This window comes from Pelecanus crispus, chromosome 1 (genome assembly GCF_030463565.1).
Source record: "Pelecanus crispus isolate bPelCri1 chromosome 1, bPelCri1.pri, whole genome shotgun sequence".
Lineage (NCBI taxonomy): Eukaryota > Metazoa > Chordata > Aves > Pelecaniformes > Pelecanidae > Pelecanus > Pelecanus crispus.
The window spans coordinates 160,672,300-160,700,196 of NC_134643.1; the positions used below are offsets into that span (position 1 = coordinate 160,672,300).

General features: G+C 41.7%; 1 protein-coding gene across 1 annotated transcript in view; it reads right to left on the reverse strand.

Annotated features, from left to right (window-relative positions):
* COL4A2 (collagen type IV alpha 2 chain) overlaps window positions 1-27,897 on the reverse strand; it is a 120,013-nt gene that overhangs the window by 89,979 nt on the left and 2,137 nt on the right. The window contains exon 2 of the mRNA XM_075717221.1: window positions 15,509-15,589. Within this exon, the coding sequence (XP_075573336.1) occupies window positions 15,509-15,589 (81 nt within the window). The remainder of the gene's footprint in view (window positions 1-15,508; window positions 15,590-27,897) is intronic.

Below are 27,897 nucleotides of genomic sequence, written 5' to 3' on the forward strand. Positions count from 1 at the left end.
TCAGAGGATTTTTGATGATTAAATGTATGTATGACTGATACAATCAGCACTGGCTGGCAGAAACTATTACCTTACTTAATAAAACTATTACTGTGACAGCAACATGTATCTTTCATGGCTGTATACGTGCTTTACTAGAGAGGAAGGTACTCCTGTGGTCGCAGAGTCATGTGCCTCTCCAGCAAGGACTGGACATGCTGAGGGAGATACAGGGGACAGGAGGAGGATCCCCATCCCTCTACATGTTTCTTGTTCTGCATGCCATGTACCATGGTGGGGCACGGGCTCAAGTGTCCTGCTAAGTTGTCAGTGTTGGCCCCTTGGGGCAGTGTCGAGGTCACTTTCTGTAACTGCCCAAGGGGTTGGTCCAAGGGCACCCCGATCGTTCCCATGGGTGCTTCCTGATGAAGCAATCCCCTCCTCCTTGGCCTTGGTGGTAGCCATGGATCTGGACTAACCCCAACAGAACCATTCTCCATTCCCATATATCTCAGACGGCTTCAGAGGCACGATGCCAGGGGATGGCGGCTCAGGGGACAGGAGAAGCAAGCCCGTTCTCTAGCACACTTGACTGAGGTTACCACTGCAGATCAGGCCGCGGAGGTGCTTGATCTCACGGAGATGCCTGTGTCTTTAACAACATCACTCCAACACATACCGTTCCCCTTCTCAAGAGATGCTCGAGCTGCTGTGCCAGATAGAAAATATGCAACTACATGCCTGCCAGGTCCCGAGGAAATAGCTCTACAGGTGCACAGGTGAGCAGCTCCCTGCCAAGATGCTGACTGCGGCAGTGCCGAGGCTGGTGACAGGAGGAGGGCTGTGCCTGCCTTGGCCATGAAGCGGCAAGCATTAGCTACTGCCCTGGGGAACCACCATCACTTCTCCTTTCCTCCCTCCCCTTTCTGCCCAGAAAAAATCCTGGCAATTCCCACCCTGGATGAGCTGTTCTGGGCAGTGTGTGGGGACTGGGGAAAAAAGGGAAGGGGAGAGAGGTGAGGGCTGCTGCTGCCTCAGCACCCCTGCTACCTGCTGGGGTCAGGAGGAAGCACTGGGGCCTGGTGGCTTCCTGCTCCTTGCTCTGCACATGGACCCATCCATGATCCTGGGTCTACAGGTCTACGTGGTCTACTTACCCTCCTCTGCATTTTTGCCTGCAGGAACAGGAACAGCTCATTTTTTAAGCAGAATTTTCTATGGTGGCCAAAGGTCTGCTGTTAGCAGCAGCTATAGTTTATGATGACACTTTTCAGATGGCCTTACAATTCACCAAATGGTTTTCCTAGACACGCTTCCTCTCCTCAGGCTGCTCTGCTGTTTTTCTGGGGAGCATGATGGTTTTTTCCCATCTCCTTTGATGATGAAACTCTATCCCCTGCCTTGAGAAAGCTTTCTGGTCCTTCCCCCTTTCTCCATCCTGCTGAGGTCTGGATCTCTCCATGAATTTCTCTAATTTTAATGCTGTTATTTAACTGGATAAACTGACTTGTTTCATTTTACATTTATATTTCATAGCACATCTGCACCATTTGAGAGTTCACTGCATGAATGTTTCAAACCACACCATAGGATCTTGGCAGTTACACATGACTTCAGAGATTTTATACACATATATCTGACATACAGAGGAAGTAATTAAACCATATGGACCTCTCCCATACAGTAGGAAGCACAGCACAAATCTTCTCACTTGATTTATTATAACCTTATGTCATTTAGCAAAACCAACTCTGCAACTGTTTGAAAGAAAGAAGCCAGCTGAGAAGAAGAGAGAGGACCTGCACGGGGAGCTGCGGCTCCGGCAATCCTGAGCGGTTTTATGTGCCTGCAGCCATACAGTGCAGTCAAGACCTTGCTGGCAGCACCATGTATGAGCTAGCGGAGTGCAAACTCTGCAGTTTGGTTTGCAAGGCTTCATAACAACAAGAAAAACAAATGGATCTGTCCTCAGACTGTATATTTACCTCTGCCTCTGCTGCAATGGAGGGGCTGCAGGGGACAGCATCAGAAGCTGTCCCTTGTCACACGGGTGGCCCACCCCTCTTCTATGCTGCAGCCCCGCTCTGCGCGGAGAGGTTGAAGAAGGATGAGGCTGGGCTCATGCAATTTAGCCTGTCTGGCTAATTAGCAGGGCACACTGATGGTGGGGGAATGGTCCCTACAATCTCTGCCATCGTGCGAAGAACCTAGCAAATATAAATAAAGTAAAATAAAAGCTGTGGAAAAGGGTGCAGGATGGTGTTACACTGCACACCTGTGCCAAGCACATGGAGGACCGTGCTCTGTAATGGAACGGGAGTTAGTGTCATGGTGGTAAGGGATACTCTGCAACAGCAGCACAGTCATATTTGAAGTGAAGGGTTTCCTGTGGAAAATACATTCCATCCATAAACCCGCATGCCACTGCATGCCCTTGTTAAATACTGGAATAATGAACATATATATATAGGACCAACACCCACAGCATGGTGTGGTGCCTTTGGTCTCTGTGCTGCTGGAGTCCCTGTCCCCTGGAAAGAAGCTGTCACTGTGCCCCTCTGTGTGCTGCTACTGCTGCCATTAATGTGGAAGCGCTAGTAACACTCTTGGCACTGTACGATGAGCCACATGCAAACAGCTCCTGCACCAAAGAGGTCACATCCTAACACAGCCAAGCACCGCCAGCTGTAAAGACCATGGAACCCTGTGTTGTGGGGGAAAGAGTTAATCTCACAGAACCAGCTTCTCTCAATCCTCTTCCAGGCTACCAAGAAGGGAAGTCCCTTATGGGAAGCCTTTAACACAAAAAGGGTGGTGAAATTGCAAAGGAAAAGATGTTGGGAGCAGATAACAGAAAGGTCATAAAAATAATAGAGAAGTAGAGTATCTAGAAACTGAGAAACAGCCAAAAGCAAGAGGAAAAAAAAGGAGCACTTGCATCAGAAGAGAATAATACAGACATATCCAAGTCCTTATTAGACTGGACAGAAAGACTATATTGGCTGCAGTACCCTGAATGGAGTGAAGCACTATGTGTACTGGGGAGGACAGTGAGCACAAGAACTTTCTTTTCTGCTCGTACATCAATACTATGCTTTGCCAACAACCTTGGGGCCAAATAAAACCACTTTTAAACAAGTTATAAGGCTTGATAATATCTCTTTAACCAGTAATACTGTATTTGCAAGAATTAGTTTCACTAGCTAATAAAATAAGTAATAGACACAGAATTTCACCAACCAACCATGACCCATACTAAGAAAAAAAACCCAACCAAACAAACCAAAAACCCCCAAAAAACCCAAAGAGCTTTTCTTTACTGGGCATCTCTGATAGTACTAGACAGAAAGGAATCTGACAGTCTAATATAATCTTTTCATAGAAAAATAGTTTTAGCCTGTGGGAGAAAAAATGCTGCATGGATGTTTCATTTGGGCTTGCAGCTTATTCATTGTCTAGAGCCATTCTCCATGCCTAAAACACAGACTTCTGTCCTTCAAGATCTTTGTTCTGCATGATCCCAAAGTGAGTATCTAATTGTAAGATATTTTAACACTTGTCAGATCAATGTAATGGAAACACATATGCTTTAACAGCCCTGTTCATTACGCAAAGACACTGAAAAGTATTTGGAAACCTTATGTACAAACTGAGGTAAATAAGGCACATCTATTCTCTTAAGTGTCAATAAGAAAATGCTGAGAACGGTCTCAGACTGCCTCGGTAGATACTGTGCATGATGTCATCCTGCCCATTCCCACATTCCTGGTCTCTCCAGGTCAGACTCAAAGGATTCCACTAATAGTTTGGTACTTACCAAAGCAGACAAAAGGAAAATGGGTCAATGTTACTTGGTCCCAAGTGACAAAAATACAGAAAATAGAAACAAGCACCATTTGAGAAACTTGTAAAGCCTTGAACACATGTCATGAGAAACCATTTACACTCTCTAGAGTGTAATTTAAGCACTAAAAGATGACCTGGATTATCCCCCTTGGATGCCTTTGTGAGCTACCCAGTTACAGAGCAAGGCTATCATCCTCCCACTGCACGTTCTTTAAACTCCTGCTCACAGTAAGCAAAAATTGCAAAACTTGGCCAAAAGCACTAAGAATATTTTTGTGCAGTAGTTGCACTGCCTGACTGTCAGAAGTCAAAGCCTGAAGGTCTAACCAAATGGACAGTATCTTTGCCCTAAAACAATCCTGACAGTGCATTTCGTTTCCATAATGAAGTGCAATATATGAAAACCAAACAAAAATACCAATGATACATGAGAATGTACTGTGCTGTGCAGACACTATTGACCAGAATGAGTGAAAAGATTACAGACGAGTAGAGTCTCATGAAATTGCTTAACCGCAGGTACTTATTTTCTAAATAAGGTAAAATATACTTTCAGTATTTAATAGGAAGACAGGAAGGAAAAAACCTGTGCTTTTTAACTTTGAGTGAAAAGGTATGGTAATATTTTTAAATAATTGTGAATTACATCCAAAGGGTTCTTATCCCAGTGTGAGCTATTGTGACCCAAGTTAGCTTTCCATTGCTCATCTCCAACAAGACAGCTACCTTTTAAAAGTTTCCTTTCTATTATTTCTTCACTACAGTTACATTTTCTACAGTTAAATTTTAAGTCTTGTTTTATCTTCTGCAATAAAATGGTTCTCAGTTCCTTACTGTACTTTTCTTGCTTTTCTTCTCCATCTCTCATTCAAATTTGTGATATGCAGATGGCCAAATACACTCTTAAAAATGCTGCCCTCAAAATAGATTCCTAAAATACCAGTGAAATACCTTCTCAATTTATTAGCAAACGGACGTAAGATTTGTTTTCTTATTTGAGTGTAACAAGTCCATAAATCACCGAAATACATAGCTAATGCAAAAGGCATCAAACGGTGTCATTTCAAGCACAGGAGCTGAATCCGCATTACAAATAGAGTTAATCCAGCACATTTACTTCAGTCATAATTTTGTTTAAACTACAACATTGGTATTAATTTTGATTAATTACACTAATTCTTGAACTTTGTCCAATGCTGTTGAATTGTTCTCTCGTTGTACCAGCAGATGTTGCAAAGGTTTTTGAGACAAGCTCATAGGAGAAGTATCTGCGCAGATACAGCCTCCCAGGTCAATGGGCTTTAGAAATGAAGTTGGAAGTAAAAAGGTAGATGTGTACTTTTGACTACTTTTCAGTCAAGTACCATTCTAAAAGACAGGGGAGTGCAATTTGTTAGCTTGAGATGGACTTAACAATACTGTAGTTCTTTAGATTACAAACATACACAATTTTTAAAGTTTACTTATGGAATAAAACAAACTTTCATAGCTGGCTGAAGCAGAAATGCTCTGCAAAAGAACAAATGAATAAAAAGGAGGGAAAAAATCAATTTTGGTCAATGTGCATATTTTGTTTGATTTGAAAGAAAGACTACATGTGAGTTTATTTTATCTTGTAAACATTCTGAACATTTAAAATGAAAACGTGATTTTGGCATGAAAACTGAATCGTGTTCATGCATGTATCGAAACATAACACCCTGCTTTTTCTTATATATTTTGCATTTTTTGGTTGAAATGAATTCTTACGAAAACCTTCACCGACTGTTCCCAAATCTCAGCTTTTGTGTAGAATGCATATATGGAAGAAGGATTCACTGCTTCTTGCTCATGGGAAAGTTATCTAACCTCCATCCACCAGTTCAAAAAGATCTCTGATGTTGATTAAACATGTATAAACAGAGCTTAAAAAAAAAAAGAACCATGCATATTTCACTCCAAAAAATGTCAGAACAAATGTATTAAAGAACAGAAATTAGCAACCAACAGGACCATCCAGCTACGCGGTTGATTGATAGTCACCATAGCCCAGGTTAAACAATTTTCACTAAATAAAACATTAGGTCATAAACTAGGCATTAAGTTTCAGACTGACTCAAGTTCAAGTTCTATCAAGCAAATCTGTACCCTGCCTGCCTTCGGTAGCTAACTCTAAAGATTATGGGCCTATTTACTGCTAACAGTTCATGCAATTAAGCCTTAAGCCCAAGATTAGATGCCTATGGAGCAATGTTAAGACTTTAGGGATTTATGTATGCTGGCAAGACCTTGTAAGGCAGTGTTTTGGAAGTATACACATAAACAAAAGCATGAACTTGAAACTGTACCCTCAAACATGTATGTAAAAAGAAACTGTACTCTTGTATCTGAGATCAGAATTTAGCTTCACACTGTTAAACACCTTTTTATGGTAAAACTCTTCTTTTACTGTCTTTTGCAGTCACCAGTAAGCTGCTTTCCACTATTACCTTGACCAGCTTGAGAAAAAAACAAATATTAAATAAAAAAAATACCACACCAGAATTGATTACAGTGTTGAAATAATGAAAGGTAGCTTCCTGTCCAAGCATAATAATGCTTATTAGCACTATCGGTATTTTGCATTTAAATCTGCTGCCATTATAAATACCTCCCTCAAATACTTCCCCTCTGAGGACAGCTCCTATTCCTGGAAGTTTCCAGAGACTTAACCTTGGCCTATGAAGCAATATGAAATTTTGAAGCATCTTGTTTTGGTATTTCATATCCATTCTAGTGCAGAATGTGACAACACTTTTGAAGTTCACTCCCGAAGCTTTGTATAGGGCAAACACTGGAGCCCAAATAGGACATTTTTCAAACCATTTCTATCTGGGGAAGGTAAGAACAAAAAGAGAGAGACAAGCAAGGGCAGGCCACTGCAAGGCATGTAAGTTTTGTGAATTTTTGGCTTGCACAACCTAATGGGGTTTCTTCTGGTGATGGGTTCATGTTTGGGTGTTTGCTGAGTGGCTTCCTGAGGATGTCTGAAGGGTATATGATCTCTAATTAACCTCCAGCTGATTATAATGTCCGCTTGGCATGAGAATGGTCCTGGAGCAGAGTGAATCCTCCAGGAGAGGACAAAGCAGGTGATGGTACTGGGAGGTTTGATTATTTGACACAGAGATAGCTGGATTTGAAACAGCTGAGAGGACTGAAAGGCCTGCTGAGTGCAAAAGTAGCAGAGACCACAGATGTTCAGATAGGTATTTAGTCTGGTAGAAGGGAGGAACCAGTGGGTCACAATCTATGTTATATCACTGATGAGGCAAAGTAGAGTAGGGATGTCCTAGGGGATTAACTCAAGGCTGCTCTGTGGGAGACTGAAGTCCTTGCAAACTCCTTGAAACAAGAGAAACCTGCACAGGAGGAATGGGCTGGACTTCAGTCAAAATGGAACAAGGCTGCTATTACTGAAAATTATGAAGTTCACAGGGAAATAGTTAAGCTAGAAACAGGGGGAAGACTGACAGCCATGGTGGAGCACCTGGTTCAGACTGAATGAACTTGTGAGGGAGACATAGCTAATGTTCAAAACATTCCTGAAAAGGCAAGGGAGGAAACGAATGCTTGAAGGCAATAAATAGAGAAGGTAAATAACACTATTTGCAATACCACTTGACTGGTGCTTGCAACAGGAATAAGCAAAATTTGTAAGTGCTTCTACAGCAATGCTAGAGATCTGAAAAATAGGGTTACAGAATTATATTACTTGGCAACAAATGACAACCCTGATATAACAGGCATCTCTTGCTGGTGAGAGGAGGATAATCAGTGGCATACAGAGTTGCTAGGCTGCCTACTTCACAGGAGTGATAGAAAATGAGATACAGCCAGGGCAGTGGCATGGCATGCGAAGGCTGAACCAAAGTGTAACAGAAAAAAGTAGTGAGGGCAGAGGGGAGATTAGGGAATCCTTGTAGGTGGAAATAACAGAAAGGTAGGACTTGGTTTGTATTTAGGACTCCCCTGTTAAAGACACCGATCATGAAATACTCAGTGAAATTAGAGAAGCTGCAAAACTAGGTCAGGTAGCAATATTAGCAAATTCCAAGTACCAACGTACTGTCAGGCACAATGCCTCACCCAAGTGAGAAAAGGAGATAAAATTTTTGGACACAGCAATTGACCACTTCTTAGCGCGGTAAGCCCTGGGACCCATAAGAAAAGATGCTGTTCTGGGTTTAGTCTCGAGTGCTGCACAGGACCTGCTTCAAGGGGTACTAGGGAGAGAACTGCTCAGTAAGAGCTTCACAGTATAACTGAACTTAATGCTGTAGTGGGATGGAGTAAGCCAAACAAATACATCACACAGATAACCAATTTCAAGAAAGGGGAATATATAAAATTCACAAAAATAGTAAAAACCTAAAAAAGCAGTCAAAAAGGCAAGAAGCCTAAAGCAACCTGGAGGCTTTTCAAAAACACTGTATTAAAAGCCCTGGTAAACTATGTGTCACATATCAAAAAGAAAGTAAAACAGTTCAATAAAACCCCTGCATAGCTCATAAAAAAAGCTAAGGAGGCTATGGGAAAAAGGTTAGCATTTAAAAAATTGCTGAAATGAACAGGAAAGGCCATAAAAACCAGATCAAGCGTAAATGGCAACTAGGAAGGCTAAAAAAAGCATGTGAATATTTTGCAGAAGATCATCAAGCTGGTAGTAAAAAGTTGTTTAAAGAAAAGCAAGAAGCCATCAAAGGAAGCAGTACCACATGATGCCAAAGGCTTATAAGGGGCACTCGGGAATGAGAAGGCCATAGCAGAGAAACTTAGTGACTTCTTTGCACAGGTCTTTACTGCTGAAGGTGTTTAAGAAGGTCTCAAATCCAAGGTATTCTTTGAGCCAGATTAATTTCAGGTAAATATAAAGGATGTAGTAGATAAAATAGATAAGGCAGGCATTACTAAGTGACCAGGAGTGGGTGGCATTCACCTGGGACTTCTGAAGGCACTCAAATATGAAATGGCGGAACTGCTGGCCAAGGTGTGTAACCCATCATTACAAACTGCCACTGCATCAGCGGGATGGTGCCAACCAAGCTCCCATGTGGACAAGAGGCTCAAGAGGAGACCCTGTGAACTATGGGCCAGTTTGTCTGACTTTCCTGGTTGGTCAGGCACTAGTCTACCTTAAAGAATACAATAACTGAACACAAGGATAAGCATGGTAAAGCAGGCCCTAGTGACCATAACATATTTGGATTTTCAAAATGGTTTTGACAAAGTACTTCACCAAACCTTTTTAAAATAAATTCCCTCGGGGTTGGAAGACAGGTGCTTTTATGGACTGAAGGCTGTTAAAGGTCAGGAAAAAAAGAATAGTGCTTGATGGTCACATTTCAAAATGGAGATGCAACAGCAATGGGTGCTGGAACTGGTTTTAGTAAAGACTTCAACAGTGATCTGGAGAAGGGACTGAACTGCGAAACATCCAAGACTATAGACGACACTAACCTCTCTCAGGTTGTTAAATGCCATGCTGGTGATGAGGGATAGGGAGATCTGGTGATCTCCCATGCTGGGAGATCCAGAAGAACCCCACCAAACTGGGTGGGCAGATAGGTTTCAGTGTTGGGGGGCATCAGGAATGGTATTGAGAAGAAAACAGAGGGTGTCAATTTGCTGCTAAGTGAGACCTTGGTGCACCTATAATCCTGTGTGCTGTGTACAGTTGTGGTCTCACAGAAGAGAGAGAAGAATAAAGGGACTAAGGGTTGGAGTGTGACCTTCAAAAGAGAGCTTAAAAAGGCTACAACTTTTCCTTTTGGACAGAAGAAAGCTGAGAGGGAATATGACTGAGGTTTACAAAATTAGGGAACCAGTGCATATGGTAAATACAGAACTGCTCCTTCCCAAGTCTTATAGTACTAGAAATAGGGTGTATTTGATGAAACCAGAGAGAGATTGGCTTAGAACAGGTCAGACAGCAATTTTATATCATTTGAGTGGTGCCACTGGAGGTTGTGAAGACACACAGTTACAGCAGCTTCAAAAAGGATTAGACAAATTCAGGGAGAAGCACAGATACTGAAGGAACATATAAATAGGGTGGTCTTGGATACAAGGGAAATGGACTGCAGAAAGTTGCCAGACCTCTGTGCTCCCTGTAAATAGCATCTCCTACTGCCACTGTTGGGGACAGAGTAGTGGGCTGGACGAATTACTGGTCTAATTTGAGAAGACACTTTATATGTTCTTATTTTGTAAAAACAGAGTAAAATATCAGATTTCATCAGATATATCAACTTACACTCACCAACAGTTACAAAGGAGCTACTGCCATTATACCAGCTTAGAAGCCAGTTAATTGTGATGCTCAAGAATTACACTAACAGTTAATAAAATGCTTGTATTGGATTTAAACATTTCCCTAAGATGTGGGAATGGAATTAACTTTAGAATATTTGTGTTGTATTTTGTTGATTTTTTTTTTTAATTATGGAGAAAAAAAATCTGCTAGATCTAGTCCATGTGTTAAGATTTAAACATGTATGGAAAATGCCTGTAAGTAAAGATCAGACACTAGGCTTCACAGCTGTATAGCATCCAAAAGCAGACAGGAATGATTATAGGTGAACTGGTAATAGCTTACCCTTGGCCATTGTGTTAGTGAAAGCAATATAACAGGTATCTGTAAAGGAGTTGCAGTGAAGTCTCATGTCAGCCTTGGTTAAAAAGTGGCCTTTATGGGGAGACATGAAGCTGTCTTTTTATTTCACAGCTTCCATTATTCCAGTCTCTTGCAAAAACAATGGCTAAATGGCTCAAGCACTGTTACATGCTTGACTCAGACAGAAAGTACAAAGCAAGATTTCAATAGAGTGCATTTTCTCACTCTATAGAAAGATCAAAAAGATTTCTACTCCCACTTTCTACAAAGCCTTCTAGGTTGATTATGAAGTGAGGCTGATTATGAACTTCAATAGGTCAAACAGCTGGCCATTGTACTGAAAGGAGTTATCGTTTCCTATATGAATGCATTAATGTTTAACAAATTTTAAAGGTGCATATACTGTACTCTGCCCAATATATGGTTTTCAAAGAACTACAAATCTCAAAATTTTAGGAGTTGCAATAAAAATCTAGAGGAAAAAGAAAGAAACCAGAAGGTTTTAATTTGTTTTTTTTTTCCTTTAGTCCAGGGTTTTCATTTCATTCAAACCAGAATTTCAATACTGTCTCTCTCAGTGCTTCCCTTTTCTCCTTTCCCTCTTACTCAGGCACCTGGGTACTCCTTACAGTATTTTCTCCACATGTAGCTTAGGGACAGGATGAGTCTGTTGTGTTAGGAGAACAACTTATGAGAAGTTGTCTTAGGAGAAAGTGAGAAAATGAGTCTGTCTCATCTTAGGGAGAAGATGAGTCTGTTGTCTTTCCTCTCCCTTTTCACTCTGCTCTGGAGGCACTGAGGCTTATACTGTGGTTTCTTTTTGTGTGGATTTGGACATTCCTGCAGGAGCTTTGATTCCTGCTGGAACTTGGCTGAGCTCTTTGCCAGCTGTGAGAAGGGGAGACGAGGGTGAGGCTGGTCCCCAAGCTTGGCTCCTGCAGCCCCAGCTCCAACCACCTGATTAGTCATGAGGTCCAATTAGATAGACTGCATATTCATAGCCAGCTAACAGTAAATATGCACCCAGGTTTAAAGTAAAATCACTAGGCTGCAATGAAGAAGAACAAAGACTAGAGTGTCATCAAGCACTAGGAAAAGCCTGGCTTATGGAAGAAGTTCCCTTTAACTCTTTTTTTCCTCCAAACGTGTGAACTCAAAAGCGAGACAGGAGGTGGGAACTTCAAGGGAATCATGTGTGGCCCAAGACTGACTTTCCTTTAGAGAAACTTCTCCGAGCAACTGCTTGGCATTTGCTGTGAATTGCGAACGTGGTTATCAGCAATGTCCTGTGATTCTCTGAACATTTGAATTAGACCTGTTTTCCTCCTGTGAATGAGGCAGAAAGTGCCTTTCGCAGGTGTCCTCACGTTCAGCTGTGATGAGAGGCGGGAGGTTGCAGGTCAGCCGCTGCCCTTGCCTTGCTGCAGCAGCTCCCCCACCGCCAGAGCGGGCAGATGAAGCTTCTGCTCTTTCATTTTCCTGTCCCCACTGGATTTTGTTGAGCTGTGTCGGAACCCAGGGAAAGTTGCAGGGCTAAGCCCAGCCAAAAGAGAGCAGAGGGAAAACTAAAAACACATACCTCTTTCTGGCAGGCCTGCTAGGTGCATGCACTAATTTGTGTCAGGTGGCCTTCTGTCCCTAGAAACTGCCTGTATGAAACACGATTCAACTTTCCTCTGCCTTCGTGCCTAACCTTATCAGTCCTGAACCAAAAGCGGTGTAGAGAGAAGCACAGGGCTTTCAGCTGTCCTGCATCTGGAGACCTGGCACAATCAGCACTAAAGAAGAATAGATTTAGACTGGATATAAGGAAGAAATTTTTTACAATGAGGGAGGTGATTCTGCCTCTCTACTCCGCTCTGGTGAGACCCCACCTGGAGTGCTGTGTCCAGCTCTGGAGCCCTCAGCACAAGAAGGACATGGACCTGCTGGAGCGGGTCCAGAGGAGGGCCACAAAAATGATGCGAGGGCTGCAGCACCTCTCCTACGAGGACAGGCTGAGGGAGTTGGGGTTGTTCAGCCTGGAGAAGAGAAGGCTGCAAGGAGACCTTATTGTGGCCTTTCAGTACTTAAAGGGGGCCTACAGGAAAGATGGGGAGAATCTTTTTAGCAAGGCCTGTTGTGACAGGACAAGGAGTAATGATTTTAAACTAATGGTTTTAAACTAAAGAAGAATAGATTTAGACTGGATATAAGGACGAAGTTGTTTACAGTGGTGGTGAAGCACTGGAAGGGGTTGCCCAGAGAGGCAGTGGAGGCCCCATCCCTGGCAACATTGAAGGCCAGGTTGGACGGGGCTGTGAGCAACCTGATGTGGTTACAGCTGTCCCTGCTCACGGCAGGGGGGGTGGGCTAGGTGACCTCTAAAGGTCCCTTCCAACCCAAAGCATTCTATGATTCTGTGATTCTATGATCACCAAAGTCTGGCTGAATCCTCACACATCGAGACAGACAGTGCCTCTCTGCCTCTGGCACAGAGCCCCCAGAAGATATCAGCGGGCATATTTTGTAAAACCCACTTTTTTTTAAAACAAAAGCCATTGGATTAAGACAACAAATAAAGAGAAGCATCTTTATTTAAATGTTGTGCCTTAAGACTGTAACTGAAGCAATGGCAGAAAATGAAGTAGAAGGACATATAAATAAAAAGTAGGCATTTTTTCAGACCTTTTCTACTTTCATAGTTTGTGACTGTATTTACCACTCCAACGAATTTACTTCATTCAGCAGCTTCTGATATGCATTCAGTAGCAGCAATCCAAAGAAACTGCTTTTGTTTGCCTGGTTTTGAGAGACCTATCACAAACAGAATGTGACTTTTCAGGGGATGGTAGGGCAGACAGCTGGCTGTAGACCCTCACAGCGCTATTCCCACCTGAGATCCAGATGCCCTGCAAGTGACAGCTCTGTTGCACCCAAGATGGAGAATCATTGCAGAAGCAGGCTCTGGCAGACTGCTTCAGGCACTCTTACAAGTGCAAACACGCAATATGTCTATTGTGCATGTAATGAGTCACCTCAAACAGAAAATGTGTGTCGTGCCAGATTATACAGAGGTTTTGTGAAAATAAATATTCCCATTGAGGATTAGCATGAGACCAGAAGCTATGCCAAATTTGACTATTCTCTGAAGGCCAATCTTGTTCCTTAAACCAGATGTTTAACAGAGGTTGTGACATCTGAAGAGAGCAGCAGACACAAAATACACGCAGTGTATGCTGACTCAGAATGAGGTATATAATTTCAGAGGGTTAAAAAGACAATTTTTGAAGTGTTATAAAATTCTTTAAATCACTTTCCCCCATAGTGCTTCACATCTTGCACAATTACCCACTGTAGCAAAATACAATTTACATTTTGTAACACCCTCCTTTTCTCTTTTTTACTGTCTATTTAAAGGGAGGCCAGTGTGATTAGTTACTGGGGTTACTTACTTCCCTGAGATAAATCAAGGAGTGAGAGTGGCAAGCGAGTATATAAAATCTGCCCTTATCTCCCAATCTAGGTACTAAACAGTTCCCAGGGAGCTTCTCATCAGTGGCACCTGACTGATTCTTTACTTTGGCAATTTAACATCTTCAGCTTTTCTAACCTATGCAATTAATTTTGTTTAGCTACCTCTTCTCTCTTGCAAACTTGGCAACTTGAAATTAAGGGTTATTCAGTCAGTAAGGAACATGAAAAATATTTCAGTCACAAAAGTTGGTAGTTTTTGGACAGATTCCTATTTTCACAAACTCTAGTGGAGAATAAGTACATCCATGCTTTGCTTTCAGAACCACAAAAAAATGACACCGAAAAAAAGACATAGCAATATCATACCTGAAGCCGTTTCATACGGCATCAGTTTTTGTCTTTCAGTGCCCTTGGAAGGTAATGGCAGGAGGCACTCGCCAAACTTCATGTGCTGGCTGATGAGGGTAAGGCAGTAACAGCTGGAGGGAGCCCCACCAGAAGCTGTGTCTCAGGGGAGGGCTTGTTTGTCGTCAGCTTCATCAGTTTGCCATTAGGTTATTGTAATGGAAAGCAGACTGTGAGCAGATCATGGTCAGGGGATGGTAGTATAACCATGACAGTCCTCATGGCATGGTAACCCCAGGATCATCTGACTTCCATGGAGACATCAGGATTTCTGCTGTAAACAAGAGTGTTCCCTGCCTCCCACCTACACTGTGACTTCCTACCACCTCTTCCTCTGCTCAGACGTGGAGTCAAGCTTGAGGAATGCGATGGGAATGGGAAATGATGGCCTGCTGCGTGGAGGGAAGGCAGAGAACTAAGAAGTCTTATGAGGTTTGTGATAGCAGAAAGAGCACATGACCTGCCGCATCTCTTGCCTGACCTATTCTTAGAGATGGGTGGATGGAAAAGGCTGACTCACCGTCTCAGCTGCAGAAGACCAAGCTGTACAGAAGGAGCCTGCCAGCCAGGGCTCTGAGCCATACAGGATAGGAACTGCCCTATTTCTCGGAGCTCTTCGCGGCAGGTGGCTAATCCCCTCCACCCCATCTCCCTTCCTCTGCCTCATTCCTCACTACTCCCCAAAACAAAGAACAGACTATCAGCAACAACCTAATGCCAGAAGTCCCAAGTGGTTCCCTTCCAGCAGGGATTTCAGGTTTTGCAGGCCTGGATCTGTTCTGCTTTAACGGCAATCACACGTGTGAGGTATCTTTTCATCAGACACCATTTCGTTAGAAAGACTTCAAGAACATTACTGAGTGATTTTGTCCATATTCATTTAGCACTGTCACACAATCCAGTGATCCTCTAGCACACAGTGTCCCTAAAATTCTGATCTGATCAGCTCATCATGGTTGTCAGGTCCCTTGGCCCTGATCTTTGAGCTAAGAACCTGCTACATTTCATAACAAAGTATTTCTTCAAATATAGAATATCTTGAGGAAGTAAGATTAAACAACAATAACTGTTTTCCTGAAAAAGAATAATTATTTGAATACTCTTAGCAGTCTGATGCAAGCCAATCTGTAGCAAACAGCATTGAACTGGTACCATCAAGAGCATTTTACAGGACAAAATGTTACTTACACGACTTCCTTTTTCAGGGAAACACTGACATCCTCCACTGCAGTCTCTTCCTCCACATGGTCCCGTGTAAGTCTTTCCACCCTGCAAACCAGAACACACATAAAACAAATTGTTAAAAGGTATCAGCTACAATACCTGGCATAGCACAGTAAGCTTTGATTAGCAGACTCGCTGGGAACTTGCCCAAGCAAAGACCAGGATGACATCTATGACTTCCAGTTGAAAACTCTTTAATCTCTGCTCAGAAGCAGCCGTGAGTGGCTTTCCAATTCTTGGAGACTAGCATCAAGAAATATAATGTTACTCTACTTAATTTCCCTCCACATTTTCAAAACATTGCAGCTCCATGCTGACCAGTATCTCACACATCTTTATGACACATGCAACAGATATCATATCACAGAAGCACAGCTGCTTGGATTCTTCAGGGACATGGACTAAGTCCTAGGTCACAATGCAGCACATCCTTCTATGCGTGCTCTAAATTGTTTCTATATTTTAAAATATTTATGGGTAGACATAAAGGAAGACGCCGGTATCATGTTCAAAATCATAAGCCAAACTCCTGCCCTCTCCTCTTCAATGGCTGCCTAGTCAGGAGGCACCTAAAACTTGCCAGCAACCAACCACTGTGACCTAGAAGTCAGACCTAGATTAAGTAGATGGCTGCAGTTACATCTCTTCTGCCTGTCCAGAACCACCTTGGCCTGGGCTGGAAATACATGAATTACAAATTATGCACCACTCCATGCAAATACTTGGATGGACTTCAACAGGCAGGCCAGCTCTGATTACACCTAGTGCACACCGCCTGCATGAAATGCAGCAGCCACAGTCACTCTTGTTGAGAAACCTGAACAGCAGAGATGCTGTGCATGCTGTGGTGTGACTTTTATAACTGTAACTTAATAATCAGGAATACTGTTGAAGACCAGCCTGCGGCCCACCTAAGCCCAGGGTTTGGAACCCCTGAAAGTGCCCCAGCAGCCTAGTAAGTAATCTGGGAAAAGAGGAAGGGATTTCTTGTCACTATTTCTGAACCTGGTTTGCCCCACAGCAAATAATTAATAGAGCCAGAAGAAAGAAAGAAGGACTGAAGTCTAGTGGCTACAGGAAGGAGGTCTTGGAGCCACAGCCCCTCATTCAGGGTGGCTGCTAATTTTCACATGCACCGCTCCTTAGATAAAACCTCAAGGCACCCCAGCTGTAGGGTACAGATTCAGGCTCCATGTTGCTTGCTCCCCTCCTGGCTGGAAGAACCCTGAATCCTTTGTTGCACTGTGGCAGGGACAAATGGTGCCTTCACCATTCCTGCCTCCTTCATAGGTTGTGAACATCATCTCTTGGAAGGGGGATGACATGAGTGTAAACATGCCTCCAAAACAAGATGGGTGCTCTGAACTGCTATGCTGTTGCTTAAAATGGCAGTGATGCTGCCATTCCTGCCTCAAGCCCTGACTGAAGGAGCTAAAACACAGAGAGAGACCAACACTGCCACGCTTAGCATTTTTCATGTAGCTCTAAGCAATCCCCTACTCAGCACCTGGGGTTGTAGGGTCACATTTCTCAGGTATGCAATTCTGCCGTTACACTACCGAGAACCTGAAAACACAGCTCCAGGCTTTGGATTCCTCCCTGGGAGCCAAATGAATAAAACGTATGGAGCAAGTACCAAGCATTGCCTAAGTTCTCCTTTGGTCATATCTGTACAACAGCCTCTCAATCTTATGGCAAGCAGTAATGCAGTTCCCAAAACAAGTTCTTATGCATGTCATGAGAGGGTTTATGTCTGTATTGTAACTATTTTTATATATTAAAATACTTTTGTTTCAGCTTCCTATTTAATTAAACAAGTAGGCTTTTCATACTGGTAAAACAGGTCCACAGAACTGAAACTGTGCCCTGAGCTGTTTAAAGGTTAGGTGTTTGATTCAGGAAATTATTTCATGGACATAACAGTGCTCTACGTCATGTTATGAACTCTGCTTTATGTTTAGGCTATTGTTTAGAGGAAATAATAAGCCAAGACAGTTTTATAAACTCCAGCAGCTTGTTCAGGTTGGTCCATCTTTTAGTTAAATGTTTGGATGGTCACAACCTAACTATCTCCATGTTTTTTTCTTATTAAGCTATTTGCAGATGAAATGTGCATCTCTGGCTCAGTATTCTTCATTTCACAGAGTTTTCCCCTCAACCCCTTTTTGGAAATTAAGAATAGTTCTATTCATTTTTATGTACACCGTGCAGATGTACAGCCCATGTGAACACATTCCTCTACAAGATGCCGGTCGTCATGAAGGAGCAGTGTACTAAGTAGTGCAGCCATCAATAAGAATCAGCTCTGAAAGTTTAGAGAACTGTTTTGGTTGGAGCTGTAAATAACAGTATATCCCAGACTAACAGTGACAGGCTGGCAGATACAGTAATTTTATCATGTGAGTTTTCAATTATGCCTACTGAGAAAACAACAAGGAGAACAATAAGTTTATTTCTTTCTTAATTAGCAGAGTGACTCTAAATTTGGTAAACTGTTGCTAAGGAGAAAATAGAGTGTGAATCAGAACTATGGCAAGATATTTGTGCACTTGTAAAAAAAAAAAAAAAAAGGAGGCTGCTAATACTTATTTCGACTGGAAGAAGTTCAAGGTCTATTGTTTGTGTACTATCCACCATCCAACTTTTTAATTTGCATGCTGTAACAATACCAGCAGCTAATGTGGGGACACAATTGTTTTCTTCCACAATTTTAGGAAGCTTTTTTTTTAATTTTCTCATTTTATGTCCTTTTATGCACACAGATTCTTCAGATAATGAAAAGAAAAATCAGGAAGACTTCTCCAAAGGTAGGGAACATAATGGGAAAACATTTGAGACCAGCATTAGTATATCTTTTCTGGATTATACTTGGGCTCTCCTTATTGCCTAATTTCCACTTTGTCACTTTTTGACCACTAGTGGGATGACTCTGGGAGCTTTTAGTCACATGTAACATTTTCTACTTTATTATCTATGAATGTTCATAATTTCTTGAAGACAGATCATTGCACTGTCATTTAACCTGACATTATTGGGAAGTTACATTATAAAACATTACAGTTTTAAAGTTCTTTAATGTTGAAAATAAATCTGTTAAGGATCCTTGTAAAACTTTGTCAAAAACAATTATACACATGGGCACACAGTTGAGATGAAGGGAAATCAAAGGGACATGTATCAGTCAATAATTAGAATGCAAAAAGCCCAGTTTAAAATTTAACCATAGACAATGTAGTTTAAAGTACCACAAGTACTTATTTCTTGAGGAAAACAGATTTCTGGGAACATAACACCAATGGTGACAACCCAATGTAGTTGTTTCAATCTGAGACAGGTGCCTGGAATACCTTTTTGGTCAGTGGGGAGAACAGTCAATCCCGGGATACAATTCACCCCATCCTGATACTGGCATCTAAACTGATCAACTGCGTCTCTCCCAGAAAGTGCCTATTGCTTTCTTTCAACCGTAAAGGTGAGGAGATGTGACTAGCTTACATGTAGACATCCACCCTCTGCAGAAGTCTAAGGACAGGGAGATGAATCTCCTGATTTGCTCAGTATGCAGTCAAATGGTGAAAAGTGTGTCTGCAGCAGAATGGTGTTCTAGGATTTGTGCAACCAAGCTGGAAGACCTCCAATAGCCACCAATTCTGAAGTCGTTTGCTGAGAAAACCTTCAATTCCAGGTCTTGCTTATGTTTTGGATCATTCCAAATTCCACCTTAAAAAGTCCAGAGTCTAGGCAGAGTCTAGAAATGGGGTTTATATAACCTAATTTAAGATTTCTCTGATATAGGCACAACATCTGGCCTGCTATTATAGACCATCAAGAGAATCTCATCAGATCTATTTCAGACATCTGAGATAAATCTCATCCTAGAAGGGTGAAGGGATTAGAATGGTAGCCTAGGGTAACTAGTTGAGATACGTCTACAGCGCATGTGTCCAGTTTCAGGTGAGATGACTCCTACGCTTAGTGTCCAAATCCCATCCTCAAAGCTAGCTATGGCCTCTGATAGGAACACCAAGTGTGAGGAAAACTATTTAAGAGCAGACATATGGTGCAAACGGGTTATACTATTGCACTGGTATGCAAACTCTCTGTGCGTAAGGTGAGGTATTGCTTAATGAGAATTAGGTTGGGGAGTCAAGGCTAAAATACGATAATTCTGTCCAAAAATATGTAATATAAATGAAATGTAATCAACATGGACCACAGGGTCAGAAGGCAGCCTTTGGAGGCAAGGCTGTCTCATTTAGCCAACTGTAATGGTAAAATTGCCTATGTAATGGTGTCAGAAACACCAACTTTTGAGTACAACAAAATTGGGGCCAATAAGGAAAAAGTAACTAGGAGCAGGTTGTTTATTAGGGAGGAGTATAGGCAGAGAAAAGGAGGTGCAAAGGTGGTAAAAAGGTGGAAAAGGAAAAAAGAGTAGGTTAGGTGAAGAACAAAGACAGTGAGGATATGCTAAGAGCAAGAGCAGGGACATCTGCAGGCAGTGGTGATGCTGACCTGTGGGCACAAGCCCACTGGGAGCACCCTTGGGAGAGCCCACAGGTCTCTCCACCAGGCATGTCCCTGAAAAACTTGCTGTCGGAGGGAGGAATAAGAAGGAATAAACTTGTAAGGAAGGATAGGCTTACATCTGAATACCAATTGCAGGAGGAAAGGCAATAGAATTGCAACTCAATGGCCCTTTTGTGCGATTTATGATTTCTTTACAGTAATTTGGTATGATTACTAATACTAACAATAAGCAACAGAATTGTAATTCAGTGTTTCTTGCAGTGATGTGGTTGTCAATTAATACTACTACTAACAGTGGTGTGCTACTTATCGAATTAAAGTATTATTAGGTTCTTAGAGGTGTGTTCTTTAATAAGCAAACATCAGAAGTTATGTCTGACATCTCCAGCCTAAAGGGGAAGAGTTGGATTTGCAGAGTAAGACCCCTCTACAAAGCTTCCACTTCACCTTGGAGGCACCAAAACTCACCGTCCATCTCCTCCTCCTGCTGGCAGGAGGGCAGTTTTGCTTCTGGTCACACATACAAGTATGTGCCGCCCCAGCCATGTGGGTTCCAGCCGACTTGCTCTGGGATCTGAAAACCAGGCAGAAACTACCACTCATGAAGGGCTGGAGACAGACCCCCAGCTCTGTGGGCAAGTGGCACAGAACCGCCTAGGTCCACAGTGTTCAGAGCTAGGCAGCTCTAGAGCAGACTTACCGTGCAGAGACCAGGACAGAGCAGTCCAGAACAGATGAATATCCGCAATTCACTCTCTGCCCTCTTTTATTTACCAGCTTAGGTATTGCCACAGGGGCCCATATGAGTATGTCTAGCTCACAGAGCCTGACCGACTGGAAAATGTGGTTACAGCTCCTTTATTTTTAAAATAGAGCTGGAGAAGATGATGGGCTAGAGGAGGACTGAGCAAAGCAGCTTTACTCTGCCCCATTCATTGCACACAATAGCACAGCGGTCAGCACAGTCCCTTAGGAAATGGGAGACCTAATTGCAGTTCTCTGATGGAGAAAATCAAATATGCACCTGCCCCTGGGAAAGCTTTAACCAGCAGGCTGCGAACTAGGCTGGAATGGATGGAGAAAGGGAATGAGGAAAGCAATACATGGAAAGGCAGAAGAGGGACTTTTCCAACTCTCCTTTTAATATCGTTGGGTCACTGTGCTGGAATGAATATGAGATTGATGGTTCATGTAACACAAGCAAGAGAAAACATGCAAGGAAATGCCATCTATGTTTGTACAGCGTGTATATTTGCCTGGTGTAAACACCTTCTCATTTTTATGTACGTGAAATAGCCAGCATAAAATGTGGGTGTCCCAACACAAATTTTATTTTGCTCTCTTGCTTTCTCATAGTTCTTTTGTCCCCAAACAATATTACTTATGCTAGTACATCTTCAGCCAACAAAAGACAACGTCTCTTCCGAGAATTCATAGAGTTCTGCTTCTGACTTAAACACAGTTTCTTTCAGCCAAACTCTTAAAAAAACCAGAAACATATATGCAGTTCTCTTTAAACTTTGCTGCGCATTAATGATTTATTTATTACTAATCTTGGCCATGTTTGTGTAATCGTTATCTCTGTGTGCCCATTCAAGTACCTTCACTTCAGGGGTTGGTATTCTGACCAAGAACAAAGGCAACCAGAGGACAGACCTCAAAGTACAGTTCTATGAGTACAGAAAGACCAGGAAATATAAGCCATTTCCTTACATACAGCTCAAAAAAAAAAAAAAAATACCCACCCGGAAATTATAGTAAAAATATTGCAACCTGGAATCAAAAGACTGTGCATGCTGACATTTTCTTTGGTAAAGTTTTATGTTGTAGTTGTGCATTAACTTCTGTCCTGACAAGCCCCATTCTTCATCAATCACAGTAGCCCCTCCAAGCCAGCTAAGTTTCACCAAGAGAGGTTTTAGAAGGTCTGGGAGCTTGCTGAAAAGTTGAACTATGACTGGGGGTGTTAACATATCACATGCTTCTGCAGTGTGGCAACCAGGAGCACATTCAGATGCTTCACATGAGACTCCAGCCTGGAAGTCCCGAGAGGATTCCTGGTACGCCTGCGAGGCAGCCCTCTGTGTCACTGCCAGGGAGACCAGACTGGCCCACACCGCCAGCATGGACCCCTGTTTCCATGTCTGACCTTCAACTGTTGAAACTCACATTAATTTCAAATTTGGTTTATAAGGCCCTGACTTAGAAACATGAATTTTCTGCTTCCTTCGAAAGAAAGGAGAAAAAATTAAAGTAGGAGTATGACGGGGTACTCCTGCTGTTGATGAGCCAGAGAGGAACTTCACTGGTTTCAAATGTAACCACACAGTTTTATTTGCTCAAAACCAGCGTTTCACTCCTTAAAGAGTCAAAAACATTTGTTGCCTGGATGCCAAACCTATTTCTCTAGAAACATCTATAAACAACCATTCAAAACAAGTATGGAGAATGTTGTCAGCGGCGGAGGCCTGGATTGCCCAGCATCAGGCTTGGTCTGGAAAATGCTCTGTCCCCAGAGTTACAATGCCAAAGAAGGAACTAGCCATCTGAAACCGTCTGCTTGCAATCCAGTAGCAACTAGTGCACCGGACAGTAAGACCACTGTGAAGACCTTAATTGGCGAGGGAAAGGGAGAGATAAATTGGCACATTCAGAGAGGAAGGAAAAGATGTGGGTGTGGATCCTCTCTCCAACTACTCTGAGAATTACTTTGCTAAGAAATAATTCTTTCTTTCATATTTGAATGCAAGCCAGAACCTTTTCTAGACTGGATGCATGGCAACTGGAATAATTGGTGCGTGACCTCAATATCATATGAATGTTTACACTTCCCACCAAAAGTATGGGGAGCCATGTATTTACATATCCATTAATGAGAAAAAACCTGGAGGAGGAAACTGGTCCCAGGAGGAACATGAAGAGGCTTACCACCAGCCACACTAAGAAAAAGCTGGTCTCTTAACAACTGCCTAGTGCAGTATTCCCAATGCAATGAGAACAGCAATGCTTGTGGCAATCAATTACAAATTACTGATTGTGCGGAGTTTCAAATGCCACCGCCATCTTATGATGGAGTGGATAGAGGAAACTGGGAGGCAGGTCAAGCAAGCAAGCAACTTTCTTTGGTTCTCAGTCCTGATGGGCACAGGAACATCAACAGAGGACGAGTATCCAAAAGCAGCACTGCTCCCCGTGCCCTGTGCTTGATCTTTGGGCTGGGGGAAGGAAGGGCAGGAGAATACAAAGTCTCTGATGCTGAGAAGACCCCAACAGATGGAAACTTGTCTTCTCAAGTGTGTCTCACCAAGTATGTTGAGGCCAGCAATGGGAAACGTGAATTCTGTACCTCTCAGAAGTTAAGCTATAAAAGACTTTCCTCTTATGGGCTGTCTTAATGGTTGAACTTGATGATCCTAAAAGTCTTTTCCAACCTAAACAATTCTATGATTCTTGATAATATGAACTTTCTGGCACATGGCCTTGATTTGAAGGCTGCATAGTTTCATTTCAAGGTGAAACTTCACAGCTCCACGTGTTCCCTTTATTTGAGGTACTATTTACCATCTCCTCTAAAGAGTTCTCTTGTCGCAGTCTCGAGACACTGCCTTGTCACAACTGCAGAAGCCAGACATGATACAGTGTGAACCTACTCTTCACATTTTCATAAAAACATTTCTAATTTTGTGGCTTTCATCCAAACATATATTTACCCAGCAAACCAGATGGAATCCAGAAGGAGCTGCTGTGATATAGTAGGCATTAAAAAAAAAAAGTAAGGTCTTTAAGAGGCTCAGTCAGAGAGTAAATCTTAAAAGCTGCCTAAATATACAGTACAGATATTTGAATAACTGTCTAGGGGTCTTGCCCACTCACCCAACATGAAGTTGTTTGCAAACGGTACACTTCTGAGCAAGCAGAGTATGTGCTGTGACATAGTTTTTTGTCATGAAGTATTTTACAGGTAATGAAGTTGGATTCAGCTGCATTTTGCTTTTTTCCCTCACAGAGATGATTATATGTTATCCTAAGAAAGGGACTCGGATATAACATGGGGTAACCCAGTTCAAACATTTTAAAATGTCAAACAATAAAAAGCAGTCACCACAATAGAAAAATCTATCACTTATGCTTATTTTTTAAGAATCTGTAATGCCATGGGAAATGGAATCCTACAAAGCAGCCACAGGTCTCTGCATGAATTTGCTCCAGTTCTCAGGAGCTAATGAAGGAGGGTTATGATGCAGAGGGCTTTTCCTAGAACAAAATTGCATCCAAAGGAGGAAGAACAATGTCCTCTGGCACTTCCCTATTCGAGACAGGTGACTTAGTTGCCTAAAGGAATGATAATTTTTGTCTTCACTATGAACTAAGGTTTGAACATGCGCTAGCAAGAGAGAGGTGATGCTGCAGGCAAACTAAGCTCTTTGAAGAGTGTGCAGCCATGGTTGAAAATATCTCTTGCATCTGACAAAGGGGCAAACATTACATGGTCATCAACTCACACCTATGGCCCACAGTGATTACAGAAGGACAATGAGTTGCTCATGAGCACTACATTTTCGGTTTTACCAACTTAAGAACCAGGTTTGCTTGCAGAAAAAAACCCACACAGATATCAGTCTAGTAAGAGTTTGAAGCTGGAAATGTATTGATAAAGGTAAGCAAAGGTACATACATACATTAATTATTGCTATTAGGTAAGGCAAGCCCATTGGCTTCCCTGATTATAATAAGAACTCAGACACCTTGTGAATATGTAGATGCCTAAATTTAGGTGACTTCATATCAACTGACTCTCTGTTCAAATGGGAATTTTTAGCTAAATCTGAGAGAACAGTAGAAGATGCAGAAGTAGTTGAAGGAAAATCTGGATTGGTAAGTTAAAGCTTGTTTTGGTATCTTGTTAAACTTGATTCCACCTTTGTAAATGCATGCTTTTAGAGATGCATATTATTTTAGTCTATTATCTTTTCTTATGAGACAACAGATTCTCGTCTAGCACCTAACATGGCATTCCTCATCTAAAAGGACACTGGTCTTTAGAGTAAGAGTGCTGAGACATCTTAACATGAGCCCTTATTCCCAACACCCCATCCCTAGAAATTAAGTTTATCTCCACAGAAGCTACTTAGATGGTTTTAAAAAGTAGTATTGCAGGAGTCAGAAGAAGTGTTTTCTAGTTATCAGTGATGAAGAAAGCACTCCGACTTGGCAAAGTAGATGTAATCACTTGTTAGGGAGTCTGTGATGACAAGCTACACTGAAAAGCAGAGTTTGTTTCTCTTAATTTTTATTCTACTATTTTATTTTATGCAAACCACTGTGCATTCTGTATTTGATCTGCACAAGTGTAAAGGCTTATGCAAGGCACAAGTTAGTGGACAGTGTTATCACCTCACATGTGCAGTTACACTGCACAGTGGATCAAAAATATTTTCCATAAAGGAATGAGGGTAAAGACACTGTCAGCCCTTAATCTGAATTTGGCTTTTGTCCAATATCTTATATTACTGGAATAAAATCCCCCTTCCCACCCCTAAGAACAGAAAGGCATTTGTTCACATACTAGTAGCATACTAATGAAACACAGCATCCACTCATTAAAGTAGCAATTTCTATATTTAACTACTTTTAGTTTCCGAAGTCTAGTCATTTTCAGTTCTGGAAAGACATCCAAATAATGATATCATTTGCTTCAAACAATAGAAAGTCTGGATACTATTCTATATATGGAGAATTTTTTTTAGTCTATTTATAAACCACGCCAGCTATTTGACCTGTCTAGTTTACTCACCTACGTAAATTGGCAGACTCAGGAAACTTGCTTAAGAACATATTATTCTTAGTGATTGGTAAACCTTAAAAGTTGCTAAATTATACTTCAGATATGCATCCAGTATTTCCAAAAACTCATCTGCACCTACTACACTAAAAACAAACCAACATGCCAATGTAGGAAAGATTTTTGCTTTTGGACCAGCAGCAATGCAATTGCATTAGCCTTGCTCGTGGGGAAGGGACTGACAGAAACCAGCCATACAACTGTTTGCATGGCTGTATCCTCTATATTTATTCAGTGCAGTGCAACAGTGCCAGGGCTTCCCGAAATGTAAGCATAACCACCGAGATTTTATTCCAGTTTCATGTTTCCTATAATTACTTAGAAATGCTTGATTGTGTATGAACTGTATTTATAAATTGAATTAGTTAGTTTTTCTCCAAAGCATAGCTGTTTACAGCCGTAACCTGCTGACCTGGTTCTTACACATTCAGAGATCCTGGGAGGGTTTTTTTTTTTTTCCCCTTGGGAGGGGTGAGGTTGGTGACAGTTTTTAATGGCCTTTTTTAATCCTGTTGTGCCTGCAGAATCAAATAGAGCAGAGAAAGAAAGAGAGCTGAGTTTAAGTTCTTCCTGCAGAATTATTTACTAAATTGCAATTAGAAATATATACCAAGAACTGGAAGCACGGAGCTGTCACTGAGAGCATGATTGGAAAGGAATGGATTTGCACAGGTTTATTGGTGATGGCACAGATTGACTGACACTGCTTTTATCATACATGCTGATGGATAAGTCTAGTCCAGTACAACGCTTACAGCCCTGGCTCAGTTTTCCAAGTTGGCTGTTAGACAAATGACTGTACTGGAAATATTAAATGTGGAAATTTGCTATGCAATTTTTCAGAAATGCTTTTCGGGACTGGACTGGTATTTCCTTAAAAGTAAGAAGAATGGATAAGAGATTTGCAAACTGGAAAAAAAACCTGCATTTGATGATGGAAGTGTTTACTGCTAACTGCTTGGTCAGATGCAACACCCACCATTTCCTTTCTATTTCAGTCAAGAAAAAGCCCATGAGAACTAGCTTTCTTACCGACCCATTTCACTTTTCAGTTTAGATTTCAAAACTTAACCTCCTCCCTGAGGCTTCTCCTATCTGCTCCGAGTTGATCCATGTTGCCACTGGTAAAAGGCTTGGGTAAAGCAGATTGTTATAGGGGGTATACCAGATAAAGAAGGTCTGTTAGAGGATCTGACATACGAGGACTATACGCAGACCTCTGTGGAAGTTTTGCTATTTGCAATGGGGTCAAGGCAGGTAATCTAAAATACAAAAGGTGGTGTTCAGAAAAAAGATCGATCTCTTCCTTGTGGATATAAAACCTGATAGTCAACTATTAGTGATAATCTCCTTTCTCACCCATATACTTTTGATTAATACATTAATATATTTTCTCATAAGAGAAAAGAAGGGACCTGCAAAAGCTCCTTTTTTAATTATATTTTGCAAATAAGATGTCCCAATGCACATAAGAAACACCTGAAAAATTCAGACAGGAGAAATATTATAATTCCTGCTCATAAAACTTACATGATATATTTCAATTCCCACTTCTACCAAAAAGCTGCTTTAGTTACTTACCTGTTCAGGAGACAAAATATATAGCTCAATATAATGCTTATTTTGTGTATTTCTATCTGTAGATGTCAAAATCTGAAACCTGGAATGGCCAAATTAAGTTCTTCTGGATACTAAAAAATAAATAACAGCCAGTTTTTTCTTTGGTTATGTTTTCATCCTTCATACCTGCTTCTACATAAATTTCATCGGAGGGGTGGGAAGGTTTTTTTTGGGGGGAGGTTCAATTTCCTTCAAAATATCCAATTGACCATACAAGAATATTACCACAGCCACACCATGAAACGATGGCTCAGGAGAAGATAATGTAGAATTTACATTTACCCAGAATAAGAAAAAGGGGCTCATCTTTCTCATATGTACCACTGACTTGTGACTTAAAACCTGCTTTCATTCAGTTTGG